The following is a 26,418-nucleotide window of genomic DNA, read 5'->3' as shown; positions in this document are numbered from 1 at the left end:
CAATAATTCCTCTTTAAACTAAACTGCAGATGTTAGACAAAATATTTTTTTTGACGATCAGTGAGCACACTTAACTTCGATATTATGGAAGACACTGCTGGATTCGGTGGTCGAACGGTCCGTTGTCCAGTTTGAATAGGTCAATGATATCTTACTGTACAGCCAAGCTCAGGAGGTTTGATGTAGTGTAGGATCTCAAACAATTACCATTTGAAGGATATAATTTGAGGAAAACGGTAAGATTTGCATGTTTTCTTTTTAAAATCATTTGTCGGCCGCCGAGTCGCAATTGTATTTACCGCAATAAATAAGTAGGCCAATCTGTTTCACTAAAAATAGCCTATAAACTTCCTAAAAGATATGTTCACCTCTCGCAAAACTGCATAAATTTGATTTGAATTGTTTAAAACTATTCAAATACTATTTGGCCAGTGGAAATGAATGAATCAACTCTATTCAAAACTTTATCTGAAGTATTTTATACAATTTTGTTTTTATGGATATTTTGATATATTTATTCTAAAACTAAAGAGGATTTGGATGATCTTTATCAATGTAGTGTATGGCACAAATGTTTATAGTCCATATCTAATATTTTCCAATGTCTTGTACTTTGAGGTGTTAACCATGGTGTCACGTGGTTGGGAACGTGATGGAAAGATATGCAGATGAGGTTATGCTAGTAAAACTAGGCGTCGTAAGCTCCATATACGGTGATTTCGGGGAGGAGACAGGGTGGAGATGCACGTACGCACAATTTCCGCTGACTGGGATTTATAAAGGGATTTGTGCGCAGGTTCTGGCGTACGCATGGTTTTATAAATCTGATTTTTTTTGTGCGTACGCAGAATCAGCTTTTGCGCATACGTACACTTTTAGTAGGGATCCTAGCACAGTTTTAAAATGAACCCTGGTCCTCTCTCATCCTTCACTGTTGTCGCTCCTCCTTTTATGCTTCCGGAGCTCCTCCGTGAGAGACTCAAGGGCGGTGCGCCTCCCAGGTGAAGCTCATTAACTCTCGCGCCACCGGCCTCGCGCCGTTCCCTCACGGCTTCGCCCGCCCTGGTCGCCACACTAACCCTTTAAAACGTTGTATGTCCAGCCAAATGAAAAGCCTATTTTTTTTCAAAATTTATAAATCATGTGCATGTTTTATAAATCGAGGGAACAAACGATTTATTAAAACGTGCGCACGATTTAGTAAATCGAGGGAACGAATTAGTAACACGATCTTGTGCACGATTTAATTTTATTTCCTTGCGTGTTATGTGCGGGGCTCCGGTTTTTTGATTCGTTCACTAAATCGATTTGTTGTTCCCGACCGAAACAATTATATTCTTTATTAAAATTTGTGTGTCCAAAGTTGCTAGTAAATCAGATGTGTATCAGTGACATATGATCTGTGCATTAGGCCAAAAAAAAAAAAAAAAAAAATCTGCAAAGAAATAAATAAAAAAGGTAATTGCGACTAATCTCACAATTTAAATTTCACAATTTTGAGTTAAAATCTCACAACTCTGACTTTTTTCTGAATTGCGAGTTTAAATCTCTTTTAAGGGGCACCTAAATTGGTGGACGAAGGGATCTGTCTGTACCACAAAATATTTTATTCAAGAAATGTTTTGGTGCATTCCATTTCATATTCATATTGATGCAACACATATTACATTATTAAATCACATAGGCCAATTACATTCATGAAATGACATTTCCATTCACGCCAGAAGTGAAGGCCCACTGTTTTTGACTTTGAACCCCCCGGGCTACACAGACTGTGTAATTTTATATATGTTGATTAAAATATCAGTTTAATTTTGTGATTGTCTAATGGATCAGTGTAACAAATATCTTTCCTATTATTCAGTAAAATGCCTTACTCATTTTTAGGTTCTTAACTGTGCCTTTCTAAATAAGGTATTCATTTTCTGGCACATTCATAATCGTTGTTGAGAAATATCTTTCCAACTTTCTTCTTAATTTTTCCTCGCCATGACTGGGTTGCTTAAGTTTCTGATCATCCAATAGGAATAGGCGTCACTGATGTGTAAATGTGGACTGTCATGCGTTGAGCATTGAACATCATAGACATTTGAAGTTTTAAAAGTTACACTGTGTTTTCATAATACTTATATCTCAAAAGATCAAGGAAAATGTGATTGCTCACGATACGACCCCTTTAAGGTCGACGGCGTGTTACTTCAGAGGCACACATTGCAAACAGTGCATGACTTAAAGCTACCATTGGCTTACAGCTAGACCACGAAAACGAAAGTAAGATTTTCATCTCGCAACAAGCCATCTGATTTCAGTTAATCACAAATTAAAGCACAACAAACTCAAACATGCTCGTTTGATCTGCCTGCTCAAGTAAAACTCTTTAAAATGTTTTTGCCCAGCCATATTTTTCAGACAGAGATGTAAAGTAACTGTAATATGTGTAATAAATCGAGGTCCCGTCATCACTGTATTGTGGAAATGTGCCAAATACAGGAGAGGATACAGTACAGTCTGATATTAAGCTCAGTTATTAAAGCAGATGTGCTATAATGCTGACGCGGAAGCTTTTGTTTTGATGTCTGTAAGCTTCTCTGTCCTCCGGTCTGCACTCGCTCCAATTATCCTTCATTAATTACAGGATATAAAACAAACCCAGAACCCTAAAGATGGTTTAATCACGCTTCACTCACAAGTGTTAAATGAATGCTTAATGACAGGGATTAAAGATCAATGAGAGATTGAAAAGAAGGGAATTAAAAGAGAGGAGAGGGGAGTGGTGCGCCCCAGGAGATCATCTGCAAAAGCAGGTGGGTGGCAACCTCAAATCTAGTTATTTATTTAGCTTGAACTGCACAGTGACCATAGAGATGTGTTTAAACACTCCTCAATATGGTTATTAACAATCCTCGGGGTAAATGTCTTATTAAAGATAATGTGTTTCTTGCCATTACTCGGTCAGAGACATAATAGTAATAATAAAGGTGTGTCCAAATGTCTGACTGATTCTGTACATTTCACCATGTTCCAGTAGCTCAAACATTAGAGCAAGATGCTAGCAATACCAATTCTATGGTTTTAGATCACCAGGTATGCATGAATTGATAAAATATCAATCTAGGCTTATTGGGAAAAAATGCCTCTACCTGTATTTCTGTAAAACTCCAAAAAGTTTCCAGCTGAAGTTAATAATAGAGGCAACTTGTATTCCTTTTCACACAAATTGTGATTGCAGGGGCAGAATATTGATTAATAAAGACTTATTTTCACATGGTTCCTTGCACAATACTATGATGTAACCTCAACACTTTTACAGTAGTGCTTGATTTGTAAACTTTGACATTTGCATCACTCAATCAGCACCATGTGTTTGGCTTTTCTGACATGATAAACTTGCTTGGAAGCTCTCCTTCAATGCAAAGCGCTCATGTACGAGTCTCAAGAAACGCAAGTCGGGATAAAAGAGCTCAAAGACTTGTAAAAGCAGCTAAAGTGGTGTGGTTGCTTGAACAAATGCCTTTGTATATCACTTTTGTTTTTGTTAACACTATCGGTTAGGTTTAGCGTAGGGGTTAGTGTAGATGGTACATTTTTTCTAACATGATTTATCATTTTCAAAAGAGCATTAACCTCTTCATCTTTTCAATTTAGATCAATGTACTGTAGAGTGTTATCAGATTCACATTCATCTATCTATTTTTGATAAAACTGAACTTTACTCCACTATCATTTCACTTTGAAAGAGTCATGTTATGTGCAACAACCAACATAACATTTTACATAAATGTTGCCATAGGCAGCTTTTTCCATTTGAGCCTGAGCTGCAAAATACAAATACAATGTAAGTCACGCATCTTCCAAATGTGTAAATTTAATAACAAGGCTCCAATAAGCAACATTTCTGTGGAGCCATTATATGACGTTTGAGGAAAATTCCACCTGCTCTAACCTTAAAAAATTATTCTTCATGAACAGATTTAAAGGGAATCTATTATGCCACTTTTTACAAGCTTGAAAAGCTCATGTTCTGGCATACCAACAACAACAAAACGGGACAATCTCACGCACTGAAAATGTCAGAAACTGTCAGTAATGGTGTTCAGTTCAAACCAGACTCGGACAATGATGTCTACAGAGCCAGAGAATATATGCTGCATGGAGATAAAATAAGTATAGTTTTGTTTAATTATGGTTATATTTGCACTAGAAGAGTCCAACCCCACCCCCAACTAGACCTCTTGGTTTAAGGATCTTATGTCATTCCTTGCATTTATGCATGTAACCATATATGAAAAAAGTATATGTGCATGCATGTTTTATGTATGCATATGTTTATACTCATACAAATTAATGCTTCACCATTTACATATGCTTTTCACACAATTGTTGTTGTTTTTTTCTCCCCTCTTTTCCCTCATTCTGTTACACGTGGGAAAAAAATGTGTAAAAAGAAGAAAGTGCAGACAATGTTTTCTGTGCTAATGCTCTGTTTTTTTTTTTTTTTTTTTTTTTTTTTGGCTGTATAATTAAAAAAAAAAAAAAAAAAAAAAAAAGATATCTAAAAATACAGTAGTGTCAGTTTTGGCGCTGCGCCGAACTCTGCCAGAACATGTTTCATTCTGCGTGTCTGCTAGGTGTGTTTTAAAAGACCTATTTATATTCAAAAGAAGTTTTCGTTTGATGTGTGTAAGGAGATCTACCATTCACTTTAAAAGATTCCTGCAGTTATACTTTCCAGCTAATAGCAGGAATTTGATTTATTTTGCGGCAGCTTGCTGTTGATCTTACTGCCGTGTAAAGCAGACACTGTGTCATGCTCATTTTTTTTTTTTTTTTGCGTTTTGCGCAAGGTGTTATTTTAAATGCATGTCATCGGCCTTCACACTGAATATATATGATCTCGCGTCTGTATTTGCTCATCTGCTCGGCAGAAGCTTCCTCTGATGTGAAGACAGCGGCTCATTTCACTGTGTGTGGTTCTCTCTTTTCATAAGTGTGTGTGTCTGTGTGGAGTATACAGCTCATCTCTGTGATCACTTCACATTGAACTGACGACCATCACATTGAACAAGACATGTTACAAATTACTATACTGAGTCCATCCATGTGTTCATGTGTGTGTGTGTTGGGGGTTGTGTTTGATGGATATAACAACACAGGCTGTGTAATTTGCTCCATATGAGTTGGGCTGCCGGTTGGGTTCTGGTTTATTATGGCAGGACAGAGTGGGAAAAGCATCCAGCGCTCTGCGGTAGGTGACTCCAGTGCTGTCACCTGCACTGACAGGCGTCAATCAAAATGATTCACTACCACCTCCTTCAGGTCATGTAACTGCATCCCTAAAGAGAGGGGAGTGATTTCATTCTCCCACAAAGCCAATTTGTAAAAATGTGTAATGTAAACAGCTTTTATGAAGATTGGATTTTTGGTTTGTAGATTCTGACAGTTTTATAGCTTTATGACTTCTCTAACAAGGCTGTGTGTGGAATTGTTATTTTTCGTAAATGTAGAATAAAGCATAGCATGGAAACATCGAATTTAGAGTTTGGAAATAATGTTAAAATATTCATATTCTCTGTTATTTCTTCTGTGGAAGCCACAAGAAGATATTTTGAAGAATTTTGATAACCAAACCGTTTTGGTGATCATTGACTTCCACAGAAGGAAGAAAGTCATACAGGTTTAATCGACATGAGGGTGAGCGAACGATGACAGAATTTTCATTTTTTTGGATGAACTGTCCCTTTAAAATCAAATCTACCGTCCTCTCCACGCATACCACAGATCTGAAAAAGATTTATTCATCTCAAACTGTTTCTCGTTACCTAGATTTTCACTGCAGCTGAAATGTAAACACAAATTTTTGTGTGAAAATACACAAATTACATATATAAACATACACCAAACAGATGTGAATTCCAAACATTGTCAAGACGTGATTTGTGTGTTTTTGCTGTGGTTTGTGTTTAGTAAATTTGCTGAGGACCCCTCTGTATTTCTTGGACAATTACGCTACACTGTCATTTACCTCCCCTTGTATCGTAAACTATGATGTACCAATGGTTTCTCCACTTGGATCACAGTTGCACTACTGTTTGTGTCCTCACGAAGGTTGTTCAGTCATTTATGAAGCCAAGTTTAGGCCTTTGTGTTTATATCTATCTATCTGTCTGTCTATCTGTCTGTCTATCTATCTATCTATCTATCTATCTATCTATCTATCTATCTGTCTATCTGTCTGTCTGTCTGTCTGTCTGTTTTCATTTCTGTCTGTCTATGTCCATGTATTAGTGTTTTCATTCATGCTTCATTGTTATTCTGTCCTCAAAAGGGTCAAAACACCATTAAAATCCTCTCCACTGCAGTCACGTCCTCACTGGAAGCAACACAAAGCAACAAGTATGTCTCATAAAACGTTACAACATGAAAGTGGACAGTGGAGACCAACAAAACCTTTTGCACTCCTCCAAGGCTGAAGTCTGCCAGAGACATGAGCTCTATATTTTGTTTTTTTGGCTTCTTGTCATAAAATCGGAGATGGGGACCAAAGCAGGGTTGCGTCTATTGAGGGGGTTACATTAAAATCGCAGCTGGTTTTTTCCTCATATGATACCTTTCAAGGCTTTCATCTCCAAATTTGGCCCCAGAGAACAGAGGAGAGGTAGAGAGAAAGAGCAGTATTCATCACATTTTCATTGATTTGCACAAGCATTTGCAAAGAAAACATCAGATGCTGAGGCTTAGCTGGCTACACGGTCAGAGTGGGCCTGCGAGAGAGGGGCTTAAGGGTCATCGCAGCCTGGTGTGCTCCAGCGTCATTTCATAATGTAAGTCCTATGTTGGATTAGGCACTGAGGGTCTCACGTCAGCAGGATGCCACTCAGGGCCAGGTGTTCACTTTGAAGCCAAAAATTGAAGAAAAAAAACAGTATGATGTAATTTCGAACAAAATCAGGCCAAAATGAAGTTTGTTTCAGGAGTTCAAAAGAGCTACCAAAAGCGAACTTTCCGGAAAAATAGCTCCGGCTGTTATACACCTTCAAACTACCATTAGTCTGTGGCGATTACATAATAGGTAGGTGTGCACTGAGGCTCTGCCTTCTTTGATGAGGAAATGTTCTTCTGTTCAGTCTGTGGAGGTCAGACATGAGTAAGAACACACTGGTAGAAAATTAATTTGCAATTCTAATTGAAAGCGACACTTTTTTCATGTTTAAAACTGTAAAGCTGCTTGCTTTAAAGCAACATATTGTACAAATTGCAATATAAATAAACATGATGTGACTTGACTGCTGAATTTCAGAGATGGTGCAAATATATCCACATCGATATGATCTGATGCTTTCTTAACTGCTGTTTTCTCACCGCTTATTTTGTAAATTAAGAGGAGAACATGCAGCACATATTTACATATTCACTTAAATGCCACTCTCTGAAGTACGGAGCCCTGGACATGACATGCAGGAAAAAAATAGTAGGCTGAATCGTGTGCACGGTTTACTAATTCCTTCCCTCGATTTACTAAAACGTGTGCACGATTTACTATTTCGTTCGCTCGATCTATAAATCTTACGCATGATTTATAAATTGAGGGAATGAAATAGTAAATTGTGTGCACGTTTTAGTAAATCGTGCACTTAATTTCGTAAATCAAGGGAACGAATTAGTAAATCGTGCGCACGATTACATTTTTTTTCCATGTCCTACTCGTCCAGATTTTCCCTACTCGTACGCAAAAGTAGGGAAGCCCCGGCCACGACTGCCCTATTAGCTTAGCTCCTCCTCTGAGTGAGCTGTTCACAGCAGCATTCAAGTAAGAAATGTATTCTTATTAAAACCACTAAAGTTATTCAGCCAAGAGCAGTGAGTGATTTTCTGCTTTTATTTTGTTGTTTAATTAACATTTACAGCATATATAGCAGTAGGTACCATATGTTACATTGCTTTCATGTTAATACACAGATCTAATACACACATTTTTTTTTTTTTTTTTTTTTCCCTGCTGTTTACGTTCACAGACCTAACCGATATAACCTTGTGTGTATTTGACAGTTTAAGTGCAATAAGACGTGAAAGAGAAATCAGTTTAATACTCCCACGCCATCTGACAGCCAGCTTTCTGTGTGCGTGCTTCGGATGTGTGCACTCAGAAAACCATATATCATTTTATGGCTTTAAAATGCATGCTAGTTATTAACTTTTATGATGAGAAAAGAACTGCAATGTATTGTGAGCGTGGCCGTGATAGAGATGATTGCCAAAAACTAAAATATCTGTTTGGTTTTGATTGAGTACTCGAGGCACGAGCTGTACAGGCTCCACCCTCTTCTGAATAGGGGGGCAGGGAGCAGCAGCTCATTTGCATTTAAAGATGCATGCACAAAAAATGATACATTTTCCTTCCACTGAAAAATGGACATTCATAACATGGTATAATAAATGATCTGTGGGGGGTTTTTTGAGCTGAAACTTCACAGACACATTCTGGGGACACCTGAGACTCTTTATACTTATCTTGTAAAAAGGGGCATAATGGGTCCCTTTTTAATCAGTTTTAATAATCATATGAATTTCTGTGCACACACAATTCCCTTAGCTTTCCCGTTCCTCCTCTTAAACCTAGCAGGAAACAGTTCTCATGCATTTCCTGACAGTGTGTCCAGTTAACCTTCACTCGAGAGAACGTGAGAGTTTCCCGCTCGCTACAAATCGCAATTAGTAAAGCAAACACCAGCAGTATTTCCATCCAGCCGTAATGCCGTCAGAGCTGCTGATTAATGGCCTTCACATGAGGGATTAACCGTTTTCAAATGGGGCAACAATGCACCCATTAAACCCCATCAGCTGTGTCTTGTGGACTGCAGTGAGATGGAGATACCTTTAGCCCTCTAATGGCTCAGCATCAGCTTGCAATAATAAAGCACAAGAACAATCTGGCCAGGATTTGTTTGGTTGATGACGAAGGAGCCATGAACTGTGATTTCAGCTGAGAGCCATTACAGACACAGAACGAAAGGTGGGAGAGGGGAGCTGGCCGTGGCCTTGTGTCTCACACAGGATGAGGAAGATTAAAAGACTTAAGAAAACAGGAGGACGGGTGTGAGACAGGAATTCCAGGTCTTTAGCATTGGAGTGCTTCCCTTCTTAACAGTGCTGACATGTCAGTCACTGCTGAAGCCTGGGAAAGAAGCTTGTGCTTCACCAGCCTAAGAAGTTTCCAGCTGGTTATGCTGGTGTGTTGTGATTGTTTCAGAGGGGGTTTGGACATTTGTCAGGTTGGGAAACAAACTGAACAACTAGACCATGCTAGAGGACCAGCTAAACCACTTTAGGCTGGTTGAAATTGCTTTTTTGTCAGCAGAATAAATCATGGTTTATGAAATAGGTAGGAGGTTTTTAATCAAGGTTATACTTTTTAACTAAAAACATACACTACAAATACCAAAGGACTGGAATTCCTGTCTCTTCTAATCTTTGTGCTACTTTATACAAGCTTTAAATTATTTAAACTTTTCTGGAAATCTAGTGACCTCTCTTGTGGAAAAGAAGTGCACTTAATTGTATTTAATGTGCACTTGTAGTGTACTTCAAATCTTAAAAGTATATTTAAAAAAAAAAAAAACGTTCTTACTGACAATACAGTGTTCATGAAATAAAAGTCCACTGAAGCGTACTAGAGTACACATTAATGGCTGTTTCCTAACATACTTAACTTTGCACTTTTGAAAGTTTTACTTTATCCCTTAAATGCATGACTATTTTGCCAATCATTCTTACATATTCGGGTCTTTATCGACCCGGATATATATCTAACACGGAAGGATCTCTACCTGTCATGATAATCTAAAACTCCTCTGATATTAGAGTAACAATTACAGAAGAATAAAATAAATCATATTCTGTTACCTTTTGGAGCTTGAAAGGGTTCAGTTTGAGCAGATGTTTTATGCCATCATCACTGTCCTCCGTCAGAGCTCATTTCCCAGTAAATTCAGCAAATAATAGGCTAGTTTTATGTTTGAGGTCACGAATATGAGCCCATTCGCGATCTCAAACGTATTCTCAAAACTATATAATTTTCAACATCTTCAAATGTTGAATCAATTCACACAGGGGCGTCAGCACCAACGCTTGACGGAGGGCATGTCTGAAGCTTGTGTTGACGCGACCGTTATAGTGATAACAGCCAATCACATTACTTCCCGGTGTTGCACGAAGCGCTATTGGCTAGCGACTGCTCTAGGGTATTTGCATATGGGTGATCTGATTGGATGACGCCTGCATTGGCGCTTGAAAAGTTGAGAAATCTTCGACTTCTGCCACTTGCAACGTGAGTGAAGTGAAGTGACGCGACGGAACCCACAATTCAGTTCGGCAACGCATGACGTCACCCATTCAAAGTAAATGAGAAGCATGTCGAATCGGCCGAAAAAAAGCAGTCGAGGACCAACTTCAGCCAACACAGGCAGGTGCAGAACACACTGACAAAACTTAGTCGGCCAACGAACAAAAACTGCCCGACGGCCAACTGTCGACTTGGTATGTTCCTGCCTTAACACAGTAAAGTACAATAAAATACCTGATTATAATTTTAACTGTGTTATTTGATATTACATTTAGGCCTTAGTTCAATTAGGGTATTTAAATAGCTTTTATTAATGGTACCCTAGAAACGCAACTACCACTTTGACACTTCAAAAAGTTCATAAAGAGATCGTAAAACTAATCCACAAACCTCTTGCGGAAGCTCAAACGTGCTGCATAAATTACACATAAAGATGTACTTTACACTCTAAAGTTCAGCTAACTGCATTTGAAATTTAAACTAAAATACATTTTCATTTAAAGGTGCCCTCGAATGAAAAATTTAATTTATCTTGGCATAGTTAAATAACAAGAGTTCAGTACATGGAAATGACATACAGTGAGTCTCAAACTCCATTGTTTCCTCCTTCTTATATAAATCTCATTTGTTTAAAAGACCTCCGAAGAACAGGCGAATCTCAACATAACACAGACTGTTACGTAACAGTCGGGGTGTACGCCCCCAATATTTGCATATGCCAGCCCACGTTTCCAACATTATAAAAGGCATTAGACAAGGGCAGCCAGTATTAACGTCTGGATGTGCACAACCAAATCATCAGACTAGGTAAGCAAACAAGAACAATAGCGAAAAATGGCAGATGGAGCAATAATAACTGACATGATCCATGATAACATGATGTTTTTAGTGATATTTGTAAACTGTCTTTCTAAATGTTTCGTTAGCATGTTGCTAATGTACTGTTAAATGTGGTTAAAGTTACCATCGGTTATTACTGTATTCACGGAGACAAGAGAGCCGTCGCTATTTTCATTTTTAAACACTTGCAGTCTGTATAATGCATAAACACAACTTCATTCTTTTTAAATCTCTCCAACAGTGTAGCATTAGCCGTTAGCCATGGAGCACTATCAAACTCATTCAAAATCAGAAGTAAACAATATTACAGTATACAATACTCACATAATCCGACGCATGCATGACGAACACTTTGTAAAGATCCATTTTGAGGGTTATATTAGCTGTGTAAACTTTGTTAAGGCACTGTTTAAGGCAAGCGTGAGCTCTGTGGGCGGAGAGAACGGGATTTAAAGGGGCCGCAGCATAAAATCGGTGCGTTTATAATGATGCCCCAAAATAGGCAGTTAAAAAAATTAATAAAAAAAAAATCTATGGGGTATTTTGAGCTGAAACTTCACAGACACATTCAGGGGACACCTTAGACTTATATTACATCTTTTAAAAACATAATCTAGGGCACCTTTAATTGCAATTAACAAGCAACTATGTGTCCAAAAACATTACATTCATTTTGTACTTTGAAGTACATTCTTTTAAAGTATACTCTTTTTAAAAGTATGTTAAAGTGTATTTCTTTTTAAAGGCTGCCTACTACAACAACAGCATTTTATGACATAATAAGTGTGCTTATGGTGAGGCCGCTCTAAACAAAAGTCAACAACGTCATGTCAATTGCGATACCTAGCTTTAGACAAAGTCTAATGCAGCACTGCATGTACATACACCTCAGTGATAAGTACATCTCAGTATGCACTGCAACAAGCCTAATAAGTATTTATCTGACCAGGGGTGTCCAGTCCTGCTCCTGGAGGGCCACTGTCCAACCCCAATTAAACACACCTGAACCAGCTAATCAAGGTCTTATTAGGCATACTAGAAACTTCCAGGTGTGTTGATCCAAGTTGGAGCTAACCTCTGCAGGACAGTGACCCTCCAAGACCGAGTTTGGACACCCCTGTCCTAGATGCTGAACAGAGGCAAGAGACATGTCAAATATAAATATATTTCACTCATTACTGAAAGGTATTGCTGAAAATAGTGAATAGGAAAACTGAATAAGGGTGACTAGTCAATTATTGCTCTGTTACAGGACAGTAGATGTGATTTTGCAGGACAGCGAGAGACAAGTGTGGAGAGATAAATTTATTACTATTATACTATGTAAATGTTGATATATATTAGTTGGAAAGGCTATTTGGTTATTTTCCCGCTCTAGCTAGAACATGATGGCTGCGCAAATGGATTTTTAAATGCCAATCACATTTTTTTAGTATTATATTTCTTATTGTGGTATTGTAATTTCAGGGAAGAAAAAAAGTAATACAGATATAATTGAAACGTGGGACACTGCTTACGTCTTGCGAGACGCAGGACAAAGCTCCCAATTTTGGGACTGTCCTGCATTTTGCAGGACAGGTGGTCACCCTATAGGCCCTGTTTCCACCTGGTATTAAGGTGCATTTTGGTCGATCGGATCACAAGTAGATCACAAGGCAGACACATTCTGTTTACACCTGGTGTTTTAATCCGTTTCTTTTGTCCACTTTCGACCACTTCTGTCCTGATTTCTTCAAGGGGAGGGTCTATGGACGGGTAAATGTATTTGATTTTTCTGATCTTTCTATCTAATGGACAAAATAAGCTCACACAATTTATATATGAAGATGATCTGAGACAACGGAAAAAGAGCATCAGCTTTCATTTCTGCTCTGACAGACGCAAGACCAGCCAAACGCTGTGAGTGTGTGTTAGAAATCAGGAATGATGAGAGAACATTGTGCTTGGTATGTTTTTCATCTTCAAACCAAACTTGAGTTTTCAGCTGACAAAGTTTAAATCCCGTCTGTCTAGAACACTTCCCATAATGTTTACATATTAGGTCAGTAGGTGGAGAGTAGGCGGTCTTTTGCGCTTGTTTCAACACATTCGTCACATGAGCGTTTATATTACAAAGGCAATCCGGTCGAATGTGTTTTCGACTATCTCCTGAAAGTGGTTGAACTTGGACAAATGATCTACACCCTGTTTACACCTGTATTTAGCTTCATCCATTTGTGATCCGATCGACCAAAACGCATCTTAATACCAGGTGTAAACAGGAACATTGTTTTGCCTAATATTTGCTAGGCATTTATTAGGCTTATTAGAGTAACATCATTAGCTTGACAAGTAACATAACGGCAAATTCTGTTGGAAATCATTGTGTGTTTTATATGAAGAAGGCTATTTGTAAGTTTCTGCCTATGTAAAGCTGTTTAAATCACTTTCATTAAGTTTAGATGTGCTACAGCATTTAGACAGTATACAAAACAGAGCAGCTCAGTAGCTTTTTCAACATAACTCAGAAAATCATCAGCTCTGAAGAAGGAGAGGTAGAGCAGAAGTCAAAAGGTGGGGTTCAGGAAGTAGAAGGACATGCTGGGCTCCGATTGCATTTCATCTGTCCCAAAGGCGCACAACAAGACTTCCTCTTCCCCCTTCCACACTCGCAGATGACCTTGGAGTTGATAGGACAGCAGCCAGAATCTGACAGCCGCAGGTCATGGGAGAAGTTTATGTAATGCTGAGGGACTTTGGTGGGTTATAGTGTTACAAAAGTGAACAAGATGATATTGATGGCTCAGTCTGAACTCTGATTGAAGTAGACACGCAGCGCATAACTCAAACACAGGATGTGGAGGGATAGCGTTTGGGTCGGGTCAGATCTGCCTCTCTGGACGACAAACATAAAGACATGTCTGAATTCTCTCATCATACACATTTTATCACATTTGATTGTTCCAATTAATCATTCGATTTCTGTGGGCAGCTTAAGGTGTAACAGAGACTAAAAGAAAAAGCGAAAACTCCCAAAGAGCCCGCAGTCGTCCCCAGGGCATGCTGAACTTTACAGATGATCCTCAAAATTGTAATTTAGACTCGTGAAATTACTCACAAGTCTAAATGCAAACTGCGGTGCCTAGGGGTGTAAATGAGTACCAGAAAGGGTAAAAACACACAAATTCATCATTCCCAGCAGCACATCAAAGAGAGCTAAGCTTGAAATTTATCTCCCACTAATACCCACTAATGTGTTTTCAGTCAAACTGTCTCTGGGAGTTTCTTGCTGTTCATAATGCACTTACTGAACCTGAACAAAGGAGTCTATTATATTCCTTAACAATAACTACAGTCAAAATAAAAATGATATGATTTTAATGAGGTGTACAATGTTACGGTTCCAGTATATAAGCCAAGCAGTGCTTGGGGCGTTATAGTCTCATTATATCCCATTTCTTTTTCTCACAATATTACATCAACACTTGTGTGTGAGTATGTATATAAATAAGTTGCTGTTTGCCTCAAATAATAATAAAAAAGCCGGATTTAACCAAAGGAGTTGATCTGTTTATTGAATTTCAGAGACTCATCAAACTGTATCCCAAGATTCTTAACCACCGATTTGAAGAGTGGAGCTAAATTTCCCATATCAGAAAGAATTTGGGAAACAGAGGTCCTGGACCAGATTATCTCAGTTTTGCTTTCATTTAAATTAAAAAAAAATTCAATGACATCCATAATTTAACTTCATGTAAAGAGGTTACTAATGCCTCAATTGACCTCCTGTCCTGTTTTTATAGAGGTAGTTACACCTGAGTGTCTTAGTAACAGTGATAAGATAGTCAGTGCCTTTTGAAAAATAGAACCTAAAGGTAGCATGTAAAGTGAAAACAAAATTGGGCCAAGAATAGAACCTTGGGGAACACCATAAATCAATGAAGCAGATTTGGAGTAAAGCTGACCAATATTAACTGAAAACATCCCATTAAACAGAAAAGATTTAAACCATTCAAGAGCTATACCCCGAATACCCACAGTCTTTCTAGGTGAGTAATAAGAATATCGAGATCAATAGTATCAAACGCTGTGCTAAGGTCTAGCAAGACTAGAATCACAGAATCACCAGAATTAATTGAAATAAAATATCATTTAAAACTTTAAGCGGGGCCGTTTCTGTGCTGTGATTTGCTTTGAACCCAGAGTTTTTTTTTTTTTTTTTTAAATGTCATTATGATCTAGAAAAAAAACTGCACTTGGTTTAATGCAACTTTTTCTAAGACTTTAGATTAAAAAAAATGGTAGTTTCGAGATAGGACGATAATTTGATAAAACACTTGAGTCCAAATTTGTTCTTTTCAAGAGGGGCTGTATACAATAGCATGTTTAAAACTTATAGGAACTACTGATATCAGACTTTTATTAACTAACGTCACTAAACTCGGACCAGTAATATCTGGTAAAAGTCTGTTTAATGATTTTGTAACACTTTAGAATACTGATCCTTTATTAATTAATAACTACACAGGAACAAATGAATAATGGATTATTAACACTCTAGTAACTATTATTAACTATCAAGAAACTCTGATTAACGAATTAGTAATAACTATTAGCTAATCAGTAACTACTATTTTTTTTTCATACCTCTCAGAGAACTACTAAGAACTATTATATAAAGGTTCATTATTAACGTGAATAATGCATAATATATAATTAATTCTAAAGTGAAGATCATGGTAACCCACTAGTAATGACTGAAATATTACCAAATCCTTCAGAAGGAATTATTAATTATTTGGATCAGTATTCTAAAGTGAAAAACATGATAACTCTCTAGTAACTACTGAAAGGGTTAGTTCAACCAAAAATGAAAATTATGTCATGATATTTTAGATTTAGTCCGAGAGCTTTCTGTCCCTCCATTGAAAATGTATGTACGGTATACTGTCCATGTCCAGAAAACTACGACTTTATTCAGCATTGTATTCTCTTCCGGAATCCTTTCCATTGAATTGATTTCATTGAATTGATTCCATTGAATCCTTTCATCTGTCGGCGTTGGTAATGCACTTTTACGTCGCCGTAATTGTTTTTGGCGATTCGGACATCCGCGACATTTTGAAGCATTGAAAATACATTTTGGTCCAAAAATAACAAAAACTACGACTTTATTCAGCATTGTATTCTCTTCCGGGTCTGTTGTCAATCCGCGTTCACGACTCCGCTTCTTCTTCTTCTTTCCTGTTTTACGCCAGTTGGCATCCAGCTTATTGGTGCATTACCGCCCCCTTCTGCTCCTTACGCACACTGTATTCAAGCTATTCTATATTGTTTGTATTTTGGTATTGCTATATTTTTTAAAATGGTGCGCAAATGTGCATGTCGCAGATGTCCTAATCGCCAAAAACAACCACGGCGATGTAAAAGTGCATTACCAATGCCGACAGATGAAAGGATTCAATGGAATCAATTCAATCAATGGAATCAATTCAATGGAAAGGAATAGAGCAGACTACAATGCTGAATAAAGTCGTAATTTTTGTTATTTTTGGACCAAAATGTATTTTCGATGCTTCAAAAAATTCTAACTAACCCACTGTTGTCACATCGACTACTTTGATGATGTTTTTATTACCTTTCTGGACATGGACAGTATACCGTACATACATTTTCAATGGAGGGACAGAAAGTTCTCAGACTAAATCTAAAATATCTTAAACTGTTCTGAAGATGAACGGAGGTCTTGCGGGTTTGGAACGACACGAGGGGCATAATTTTCATTTTTGGGTGAACTAACGCTTGAAGTCATTGTAAACTTGAGGTTTTTGTAAAGTATTGGATAGTAATAACTCAAGAGTTACTACATAATTCTAAAGGAACTACTACTTATTTGGATCAGTATTCTAAAGTGAAGATCATAGTAACCCACTAGTAATTACTTAAGTGTTACCAAATGCATCAGAAAGAATTACTGTACAAAAAAACCTCAAAAGTTTACAATGACTTCAGTAGTTACTAGAGAGTTATCATGTTTTTCACTTTAGAATACTGATCCAAATAATTAGTAATTCCTTAATTAAGCTGATTCATTAACTTGATTAATTACATTTCACATGTGTGAATTCACATAATTTCCTGTAGTTAAATTAACACAGAATCAGAAAGTTTATATAAAGCCCTTCTTTGAGACGCCTGGAAAAAAGTGAAGTGCAGTTTCAGTCGAGATACAATTATGATGTTGTAATGCATCTTGATGTATCGAGTCATGATGACATATAATGATGCGTGAGCTAATTGGCAACACTTAGCCTTAGTTAGTTGAACACAGGGGTTAGGACTCAACACTTCCAAACACATTGGTTTCAGGTTTGCTATTTTGTTGAAGCCTCGACATCTTCCTCTACAACAACCTGTTTGTTTGAAATGTAGCAACAGCACGCCATTCCCAGGGAAGTAAGGACTAATTTAGTGAAGTGGAATGAGGAATTGTCCGTTTGCTTTGACAGCCACGCCATAAATATTGACTCCTAGAAAAATGTTACATTTCCTGCAGGCCTCCTGCTGTCTGCATGTTCCCCAACACTTTCCGACAGCTCTGGGCATTCCCAATCCATCCTGTTTTTGTCAGTCAGGTGGCCCATACTCCCAGCTGCTCCGCAGACCCGCTGCTGCTGCTGTTGACGGCACCATGTGCGAGCAGTCACAGCGGCCAGGTGCTTTTCATTCGAATTTTAACGCTCTCCAGAGACTCTCAAAGGGGTTACGCTAGGTCTCACCTGAGCTAATTGGTCCTTCAGGGGGAAAAGTGTGAGCAGACATGCTATATTGGTTTTAGCCTTCAACTTATTGTGATTGATGCCTGACACGTAAAGGTCTAGACAGAGTTTGTACATGCTAGATGTTGGTCTAAAATACGTTTGATCTTTTATGTGGCTCTGATGAAGCTGCAGGAAGTACTGTAGCATCTCTGAGCTTTGAAGAGAACATTTCTTTATGACACATGCAGTGTTAAATGTGTCTGACAAGGGAAATTATGAAAAATTTATATTTTTGCAAAAAAATACAAGATTGGTGTGATAAAGACCAAATATAAATGGGTAGTTGACATATCCTGCGGTGTTAACATGCTATACTTCATTTGAAACTATAAGTATTAAGACCCCCTTACAATTTTTCACTCTTTGTTATATTGCAGCCATTTGCTAAAATCATTTAAGTTCAATTTTTTTCCTGTACATTAATGTACACACAGCACCCCATATTGACAGAAAAACACAGAATTGTTGACATTTTTGCAGATTTAATTTTAAAAAAGATTTAATTAAAAAAAGAAAAACTGAAATATCACATGGTCCTAAGTTTTCAGACCCTTTGCTCAGTATTTAGTAGAAGCATCCCTTTTGATCTAATACAGCCATGAGTCTTTTTGGGAAAGATGCAACAAGTTTTTCACACCTGGATTTGGGGATCCTCTGCCATTCTTACCTTGCAGATCCTCTCCAGTTCAGTCAGGTTGGATGGTAAACGTTGGTGGACAGCCATTTTTAGGTCTCTCCAGAGATGCTCAATTGGGTTTAAGTCAGGGCTCTGGCTGGGCCATTCAAGAACAGTCACGGAGTTGTTGTGAAGCCACTCCTTCGTTATTTTAGCTGTGTGCTTAGGGTCATTGTCTTGTTGGAAGGTAAACCTTCGGCCCAGTCTGATGTCCTGAGCACTCTGGAGAAGGCTTTCATCCAGGATATCCCTGTATTTGGCCGCATTCATCTTTCCCTCAATTGCTTTCCCTCGATGCTGCCACCACCATGCTTCACAGTTGGGACTGTATTGGACAGGTGATGAGCAGTGCCTGGTTTTCTCCACACATACCGCTTAGAATTAAGGCCAAAAAGTTCTATCTTGGTCTCATCCAGACCAGAGAATCTTATTTCTCACCATCTTGGAGTCCTTCAGGTGTTTTTTTTAGCAAGCTCCATGCAGGCTTTCATGTGTCTTGCACTGAGGAGAGGCTGGTGGAGGGCTGCAGTAATGGTTGACTTTCTACAACTTTCTCCCATCTCCCGACTGCATCTCTGGAGCTCAGCCACAGTGATCTTTGGGTTCTTCTTTACCTCTCTCACCAAGGCTCTTCTCCCCCGATAGCTCAGTTTGGCCGGACGGCCAGCTCTAGGAAGGGTTCTGGTTGTCCCAAACGTCTTCCATTTAAGGATTATGGAGGCCACTGTGCTCTTAGGAACCTTAAGTGCAGCAGAAATTTTTTTGTAACCTTGGCCAGATCTGTGCCTCGCCACAATTATGTCTCTGAGCTCTTCAGGCAGTTCCTTTGACCTCATGATTCTCATTTGCTCTGACATGCACTGTGAGCTGTAAGGTCTTATATAGACAGGTGTGTGGCTTTCCTAATCAAGTCCAATCAGTATAATCAAACACAGCCGGACTCAAATGAAGGTGTAAGACCATCTCAAGGATGGTCAGAAGAAATGGACAGCACCTGAGTAAATATATGAGTGTCACAGCAAAGGGTCTGAATACTTAGGACCATGTGATATTTACGTTTTTCTTTTTAATAAATTTGCAAAAATGTCAACAATTCTGTGTTTTTCTGTCAATATGGGGTGCTGTGTGTACATTAATGAGGAAAAAAAATGAACTTAAATGATTTTAGAAAATGGCTGCAATATAACAAAGAGTGAAAAATTTAAGGGGGTCTGAATACTTTCCGTACCCACTGTGTATATATATATATATATATAATATAATATAATATAATATAATATAATATATATATATATATATATATATATATAATATAATATAATATAATATAATATAATATAATATAATATAATATAATATATATATATATATAATATATATATAATATAATATAATATAATATAATATAATATATATAATAATTGGTCTATCCCTTACATTCATTTTAATGTTGGTAAAAATTTAGGCTACTAAATTAATGAACCTTTAATAGAAAGTTAATCAACATGTTATACATCAGCTAATACACAATGCATGTTAAGGTCATTATAACCCAAGCTGATGATTTCATTTATTTATTTATTCATGGTTTTATGCTATCTAGATCTTGTATAACACATCTGGAATTGCGTCACTCTCCAACTTAACCTTCACTGAAGCGCTTCACATAAATAACCACTCATCAACTGGATTTTTTGTGTACACCGTTTTGTCACACCATAGAGGTGAACTCAACTAAAATACACTGCAGTGCACTTAGAGTTCACAGAGGAAGTGTACTTGGAGTGAAGAAATGTGAGGAAGTGTGTACTTACAGTTCACTGAGGAAGTGCAGGTTGTGGAAAGCGTTGGGCTGAATCTCACTGATGTTGTTCATACTGAGATCCCTAAAAGCAGAAGAAAAACAGAAATGGAGGGTCAACGGCAGTGACAATGATATCAGTTTATGCAGTTATCGGCATCATTACTCTTCAGTCACATGATCCTTCAGAAATCATTCTAATATGCTGATTTGCTGCTCAAGAAACATTTATTATTATTATCATTATTATTATTATTATTATTATCAATGTTGAAAACAGTTGTGCTGCTTCATATTTTTGTAAAAAACCGTGATACATTTTTGGGGGGGGGGGGATTCTTTGATGAATAGAAAGTTCAAATCATTTATTTGAAATAGAAATCTTTTGTAACATTTTAAATGTCTTTACTATCACTTTTGATCAGTTTAATGCATTCTTGCAGATTATTAGCATTATTTTAGTAATAATAATACAAGTATTAATTTCTTTAAAAAGACAGCAAACTTTTAAACAGTAGTGTATATCATAATAAAAGTATATAAAAAGTTTTGTATTGTATAAAAATGTCTTCATAATCAGAACTTTTTATTATCAGGAACTGCACAGATCTAGCAATATGTAACAAGACAGGAAAACTGTCAAGTTTTATAAATGCATAAACAACAGCAGAATTAATATTAGCAAGCCACATTTTGTGAATTTGTTTTCTCCTCCCTTTTAAAAGTGTATTATAAGTGAACTATGCATGATTAAGTATAGTTTTACTGTATTATTTAAGTTTATCATTGTTTTTGCCTGCTGTTTGTGTCAATCAGAACAGAACTGTGACTCATTTTGGATCATGACCCAGTTGAGAACAAATCATTTGTTTAATCTAGGTCTACGTGTTTCAGAGAAATGCTGATATTTAGTTTATGAGTTTATGCTTGAATTAGTTTGAGTTCATTAATTTAACATCATCGGCTCCACGGCCCCATACTTTCTGGTAATAACTTGAGCAGACATGATTGTGATCATTGATCAACATCCTCATTCTCATCTTGTGATATTCATTAAGTTTTAAGCACAATCAAGATGAAAAACTGCACAATATTGATTATACTCCTAGAGTAATTATGAGTAATCCAACACAGTAGGTCTCGCATTTCAAATGAAAATACCGCCTACATCAGTTGGCTGGCTTCAAAAACAGAGCAACAATTCAACCCTTGATTACAACATGTGAAATCTGGCTTTGTGTTTTATTTTTTATGTATTGTTATTATTACAAATGCCTCTCTCAATTTCCCGTTCAATTAATTAATGGGCTCCAGAGCCAGAGTTAGTGTGGTGATTACCCGCTCTGCCCAAACCCAAAGAGAGCACATGGATCTGATGTCTTTATCAGCTCTGCCAACTATATCTAATCAATCGTGTTGATTATAGACTCTGCCTGATCTAGACAACACCTTCAGACAGAGGTCTGGACAATCTCTGGGTCGGTTGATGAGAGGATCTGGCTTTGACAGTTTCTTCTGAAGGCAGTTAAGACCCTTCTGAATGAAACATGTGGAATCTCATATCAAAGAAAACCCACACCTGCACGTTTTACCATCCATCAGAGAGAAAGAGTGGAAAGAAGAAAAAAAAAAACAATAAAAAAGGAAAAAAAAACTTTCCACTCTGAATTATTGTTCAACGGATGTAATTTCCTCTCTGGTTTGCAGTATGTGTGTGCATGTAGTTGTGTTCCAGATGTTTTCTGCCTTCAAACTAATCAGAGCATCCTGATCATCTTATATTTTTTTCTCTCTTAAATTTTAAATTTGACCTCAAGAGTCATTTCGGGGTCAGGTATATATATATTTCTGTTTACTCTCATACATACCCAACACCCCAGTGTGTTCTGAAGTCTTAATTGACCTGTGACCTTTGATGGTGTTCACTGATATCCCCATATCTTAAATCGCAAATTAGCTTTATATATATATATATAATATATATATATATATATATATATATATATATATATATATATATATATATATATATATATATATAAATGGCTTAGCTGGTTGACTGGTCTTAATTTTGTTTTGTTTTGTTGTTTTGTTTTAGCTGGATGTAACTGGTTTAAGCTGGTCTTTAGCTGGGTTTAGCTGGTTGGTCAGCTGACCAGCCTGACTATCTAAAGAAGTGGTCAAAAACTCCACTGAAACCAGCCTGCTAAACCAGCTATGACTAGGCATGAAGACCAGCCATCCAGCATAGGCTGGTTTTAGCTGTTTTTGTTTGTTTGTTTGTTTGTTTGTTTGTTTTCAGCAGGGACAATATTTAAAAATTTACGAATGTTCAGTTTTCATTTTAATTTTAGTTTAAGTCATTTGTCATTGTTTGTCATTTTATATATTTCCATTTAGCTTGAACTTTTTTTAATTTCAGTTTTAGTAATTTTAGCACTTGTTTCATTCAGTTTCTGATTTTCGTTTAGTTTAAGCTTTTCATCTTAAATTTATTTTATTTTATTTCAGATTTATTTCAATAAAATATATATATATATATATTAATAGTTTTAGCTAACAAATAACAGCATTGCAATAACTTTCCCTAACAATAACAGCATTAAAATAACTTTTTTTTGGAACTAATGACTAAGTTCTGGATAAAAATTCCCCCTCAGAAAGTCCCTGCTCATGAGGTAGTACTTTTTCACAGTTCAGGAACTTTCGGGGGTGGGACTTGTGCGCTGAACATGCTGATTGGTTGACCATACTGTGAGATGACCATGCTCAACCCTAACACAGCATTTTATTTCAACTACCATTTTTTAATGTCTGTTGCGGTGTGTGCAGTAAAAGTAGTTTGCTATTTGAATCAATGATGGAGTTTAAAAAATACAACCGATGGACCGGCGATGAGGTTCAGGCTTTATTAAGCTTATATGCGGAGGATGCAATCCAGCGGGAACTGGAAAGTCACACGCAGTCCTACATCACTGGACTTAATCTTCACGGTACTTTAGACCGTGATGAAAACGCAGACAGCAACAGGTCTGGAGAAAAAAGTTCACAAATTAATCCGGGTTATTTCGGTGGAAATGCAGCTATTGAGTTGGAGGCAAAAAGCATTTTTCTCTATCAATGACCATTTAAAAGTAGCTTTGCATTTATATAAGCAATCTATTTTATGTTTGTATTTTACATTTTGATATTTTGTTTTCCTTACAATTTTTGTTTCATGGTTTCAATTTCATGTTTTCACTGTTACATGGTAGCGGCAGCTATTACACATCTTCTGAAAGAGTACAGAATCTCTGGATCAAAACACAGATGAAAAAGAAACAATTGTCAACTGCTTACAGCTATAAATCAAAACTGTAACGTTAAGGTACAAGACTTGAAGCTTGGGGGTTTGAGGACTCAATTACTCATCTGTGTTTTGATCATCATTCTCAATCCAATTTGGATTGACAAAGATATTATTTTCTCAGATTTTTGTTCAAAATGTTGCTTTTTTTTTTTTAAAGAAACTTAACCACATTCAAGTGTTGATAAAAAAGAATGCTTGAAGTTAGAATAAAAGGTTTATTTTATTTTATTTTATTTTATTTTATTTTATTTTATTTTATTTTATTTTATTTTATTTTATTTTATTTTATTTTATTTTATTTTATTTTATTTTATTTTATTTTATTTTATTATTTATTTTTAAAGCAGGGGGTCTGTTCTTTCTTTTGATATATTGTAAGTTCAGATATTCATAAAACAAAATATTCTGGGGGCCATGAAAGTTAATTAATAATCACATCACTCCAACCAGCAGTCATCAATCAGCAATCAACATGTCTACCCAATCAACATGAGTGGAGACCTATATACAGTATATACGCAGTCAACTGACCTATGTTTTTTGACAGTTTTCAGCATCCCTCCACCACCCTGTCTCCTCACTCTCGCCTGGTTACTTTCCTAAACCAGAAATACGGGGGGAGTACTCTGGGTTCGGGCCAAATACCGAGCTCAGAGCCCTCTCCTCGGACAGAACGCCATATACGCATACCGTTACTATTTGAAAGGCATACTATTAAGTAGCTGATTATTTGTAAGTGTGAACTCATGAAATGACTGAATTCATTCACTTCTTTTAACTGCTCTGTCAGATGCCATTGCTATTCTTTCAACCGACCACACACACACGATTGAGGGACAGCATAGACAGCTATGTTTGCAAAGGCAGCATTTTTCAGACGCAGCCTGATGGATCTCAATGGAGTTACTCAAACTATAGGCGTAATAAATTATTCAAACTGAGGGTTGAGCCACTCCAGAAGTGAAATAGTGCTGCAGTGTTGGTGATGAATCGGGAATCAGCTGAAGTGGTTTTACTGCAAAGACCTTGAACATCTAAGCCTGAACATTTAAACAAGGTTTTCATTTAGGCAATGTCAAATCGACATTGATGCAACCAAACTGCAACATTACTTCATTTGTTGTCCCTGGAGGTCTGAAACAGCCAAAAGGGCAGCTTCTCATAACCGTAGACCACCAGGCTTGAGAAGATAAACTGAAAAGTCTGAAAATATTCATCACAGAGACTTTGATACTTTGCTATTTATTTGTTTTGTCAGTGTGTCAACCATGACAAGGTGAAAAGCTAATTTGCTGTAGATGGGGCCTGGAAAACTTCACTCAGGAAAAGAAACAGAATGAGTTGACCTGACCACCACTGTTTTCCACTGACATGGTGGCATGGAATGCAGTCAACACAAACCTGTTAAACTGGAGGGAATATTTGAGTTTTGAACTGCTCCCAATATCGCACACATGAACTGCTATTTATGACTTAATGAGCTCTGCCATCAAGGTGTTGACGGCTAGCCTACAGCAGCTACAAAGAAATAACCAGAACATTAAATCAATATCAGAAAAAAAGATTTATAGCTGTGTAAACTCAGCAAACCACAAACAAAAAACCTCAGCAACCTCATTAAAGGATTAGTTCACTTTTAACTGAAAATTACCCCAAGCTTTGCTCACCCTCAAGCCATCCTAGGTGTATCTGACTTTCTTCTTTCTGATGAACACAGTCGGAGTTATATTAATAAATATCCTGACACATCCGAGCTTTATAATGGCAGTGAGAGAGGATCAATGAGTATGAGCTGAAGAAAGTGCCTCCATCCACATCCATCCATAATAAACGTACTCCGCATGGTTCCGGGGGGGTTAATAAAGGCCTTCTGAAGCGAAGCGATGCGTTTGTGTAAAAAAAAAAAAGGAAAAATCCATATTTTACACATTATGAAGTAAAATATCTAGCTAGATATTTATTAATATAAATCTAGGATGGCTTGAGGGTGAGTAAAGCTTGGGGTAATTTTCGATTGAAAGTGAACTAAGTCAAAACTGAGGATAATGGGATTTAACAACTTTTTTTAAGACAAGCTGATCAAGGATTTACCACCTGCTCCATTTTAATTTAGCAAATGCCCTCTGTGCTAATACGCTTAATATTTAGCTATGTAAATAACCGCCCATCGCTGTCTCCAAAGAGCTCCAAATTTTGCGCTCTTGCTTTAGACCTAACCTATCACTACCCCTAAACCTAAACCTAATCCTACCCTACCCCTAAAATCAGAGTGAAATGATAGGTGAATAACAGAAATGTACTGTAGAAGCACCTAACCCTGGATGTAAGCCTAAACTTGACATAAACTGTAAACTTGATTGGTTGATAGAAATGTTGTTCCAGGATCAACAAAGATATTGATCCAGGAACATGGTGTACTTGGTGAAATCAGGTTCTGCCTTTTGGTCACATGCCCAGAGCCACTTCTGTTATGCCTGCTACAGACTGTGTGCGATTTCGGCAATCCTATAATATCATTACAATTCACACAGTATGATCAATAAAAGACTAATGCTGCGGTGACATATAGAAAGTTTCATATATACGTAGAATAGATCTGTACAATGATGACAT

At 37.1% G+C, this 26,418-nt stretch overlaps 1 protein-coding gene across 1 annotated transcript in view; it reads right to left on the bottom strand.

Moving 5' to 3' along the window:
- The window catches only part of LOC125259820 (leucine-rich repeat-containing G-protein coupled receptor 6), a 114,049-nt gene that overhangs the window by 44,809 nt on the left and 42,822 nt on the right, over positions 1 to 26,418 (bottom strand). The window contains 1 exon segment of the mRNA XM_048177759.1: positions 20,470 to 20,541. Within this exon segment, the coding sequence (XP_048033716.1) occupies positions 20,470 to 20,541 (72 nt within the window).

Source organism: Megalobrama amblycephala, linkage group LG24, assembly GCF_018812025.1.
Source record: "Megalobrama amblycephala isolate DHTTF-2021 linkage group LG24, ASM1881202v1, whole genome shotgun sequence".
NCBI lineage: Eukaryota > Metazoa > Chordata > Actinopteri > Cypriniformes > Xenocyprididae > Megalobrama > Megalobrama amblycephala.
The sequence above is the reverse complement of the archived record's forward strand: the minus strand, read 5'-3'. Positions and strand labels throughout refer to the sequence as shown.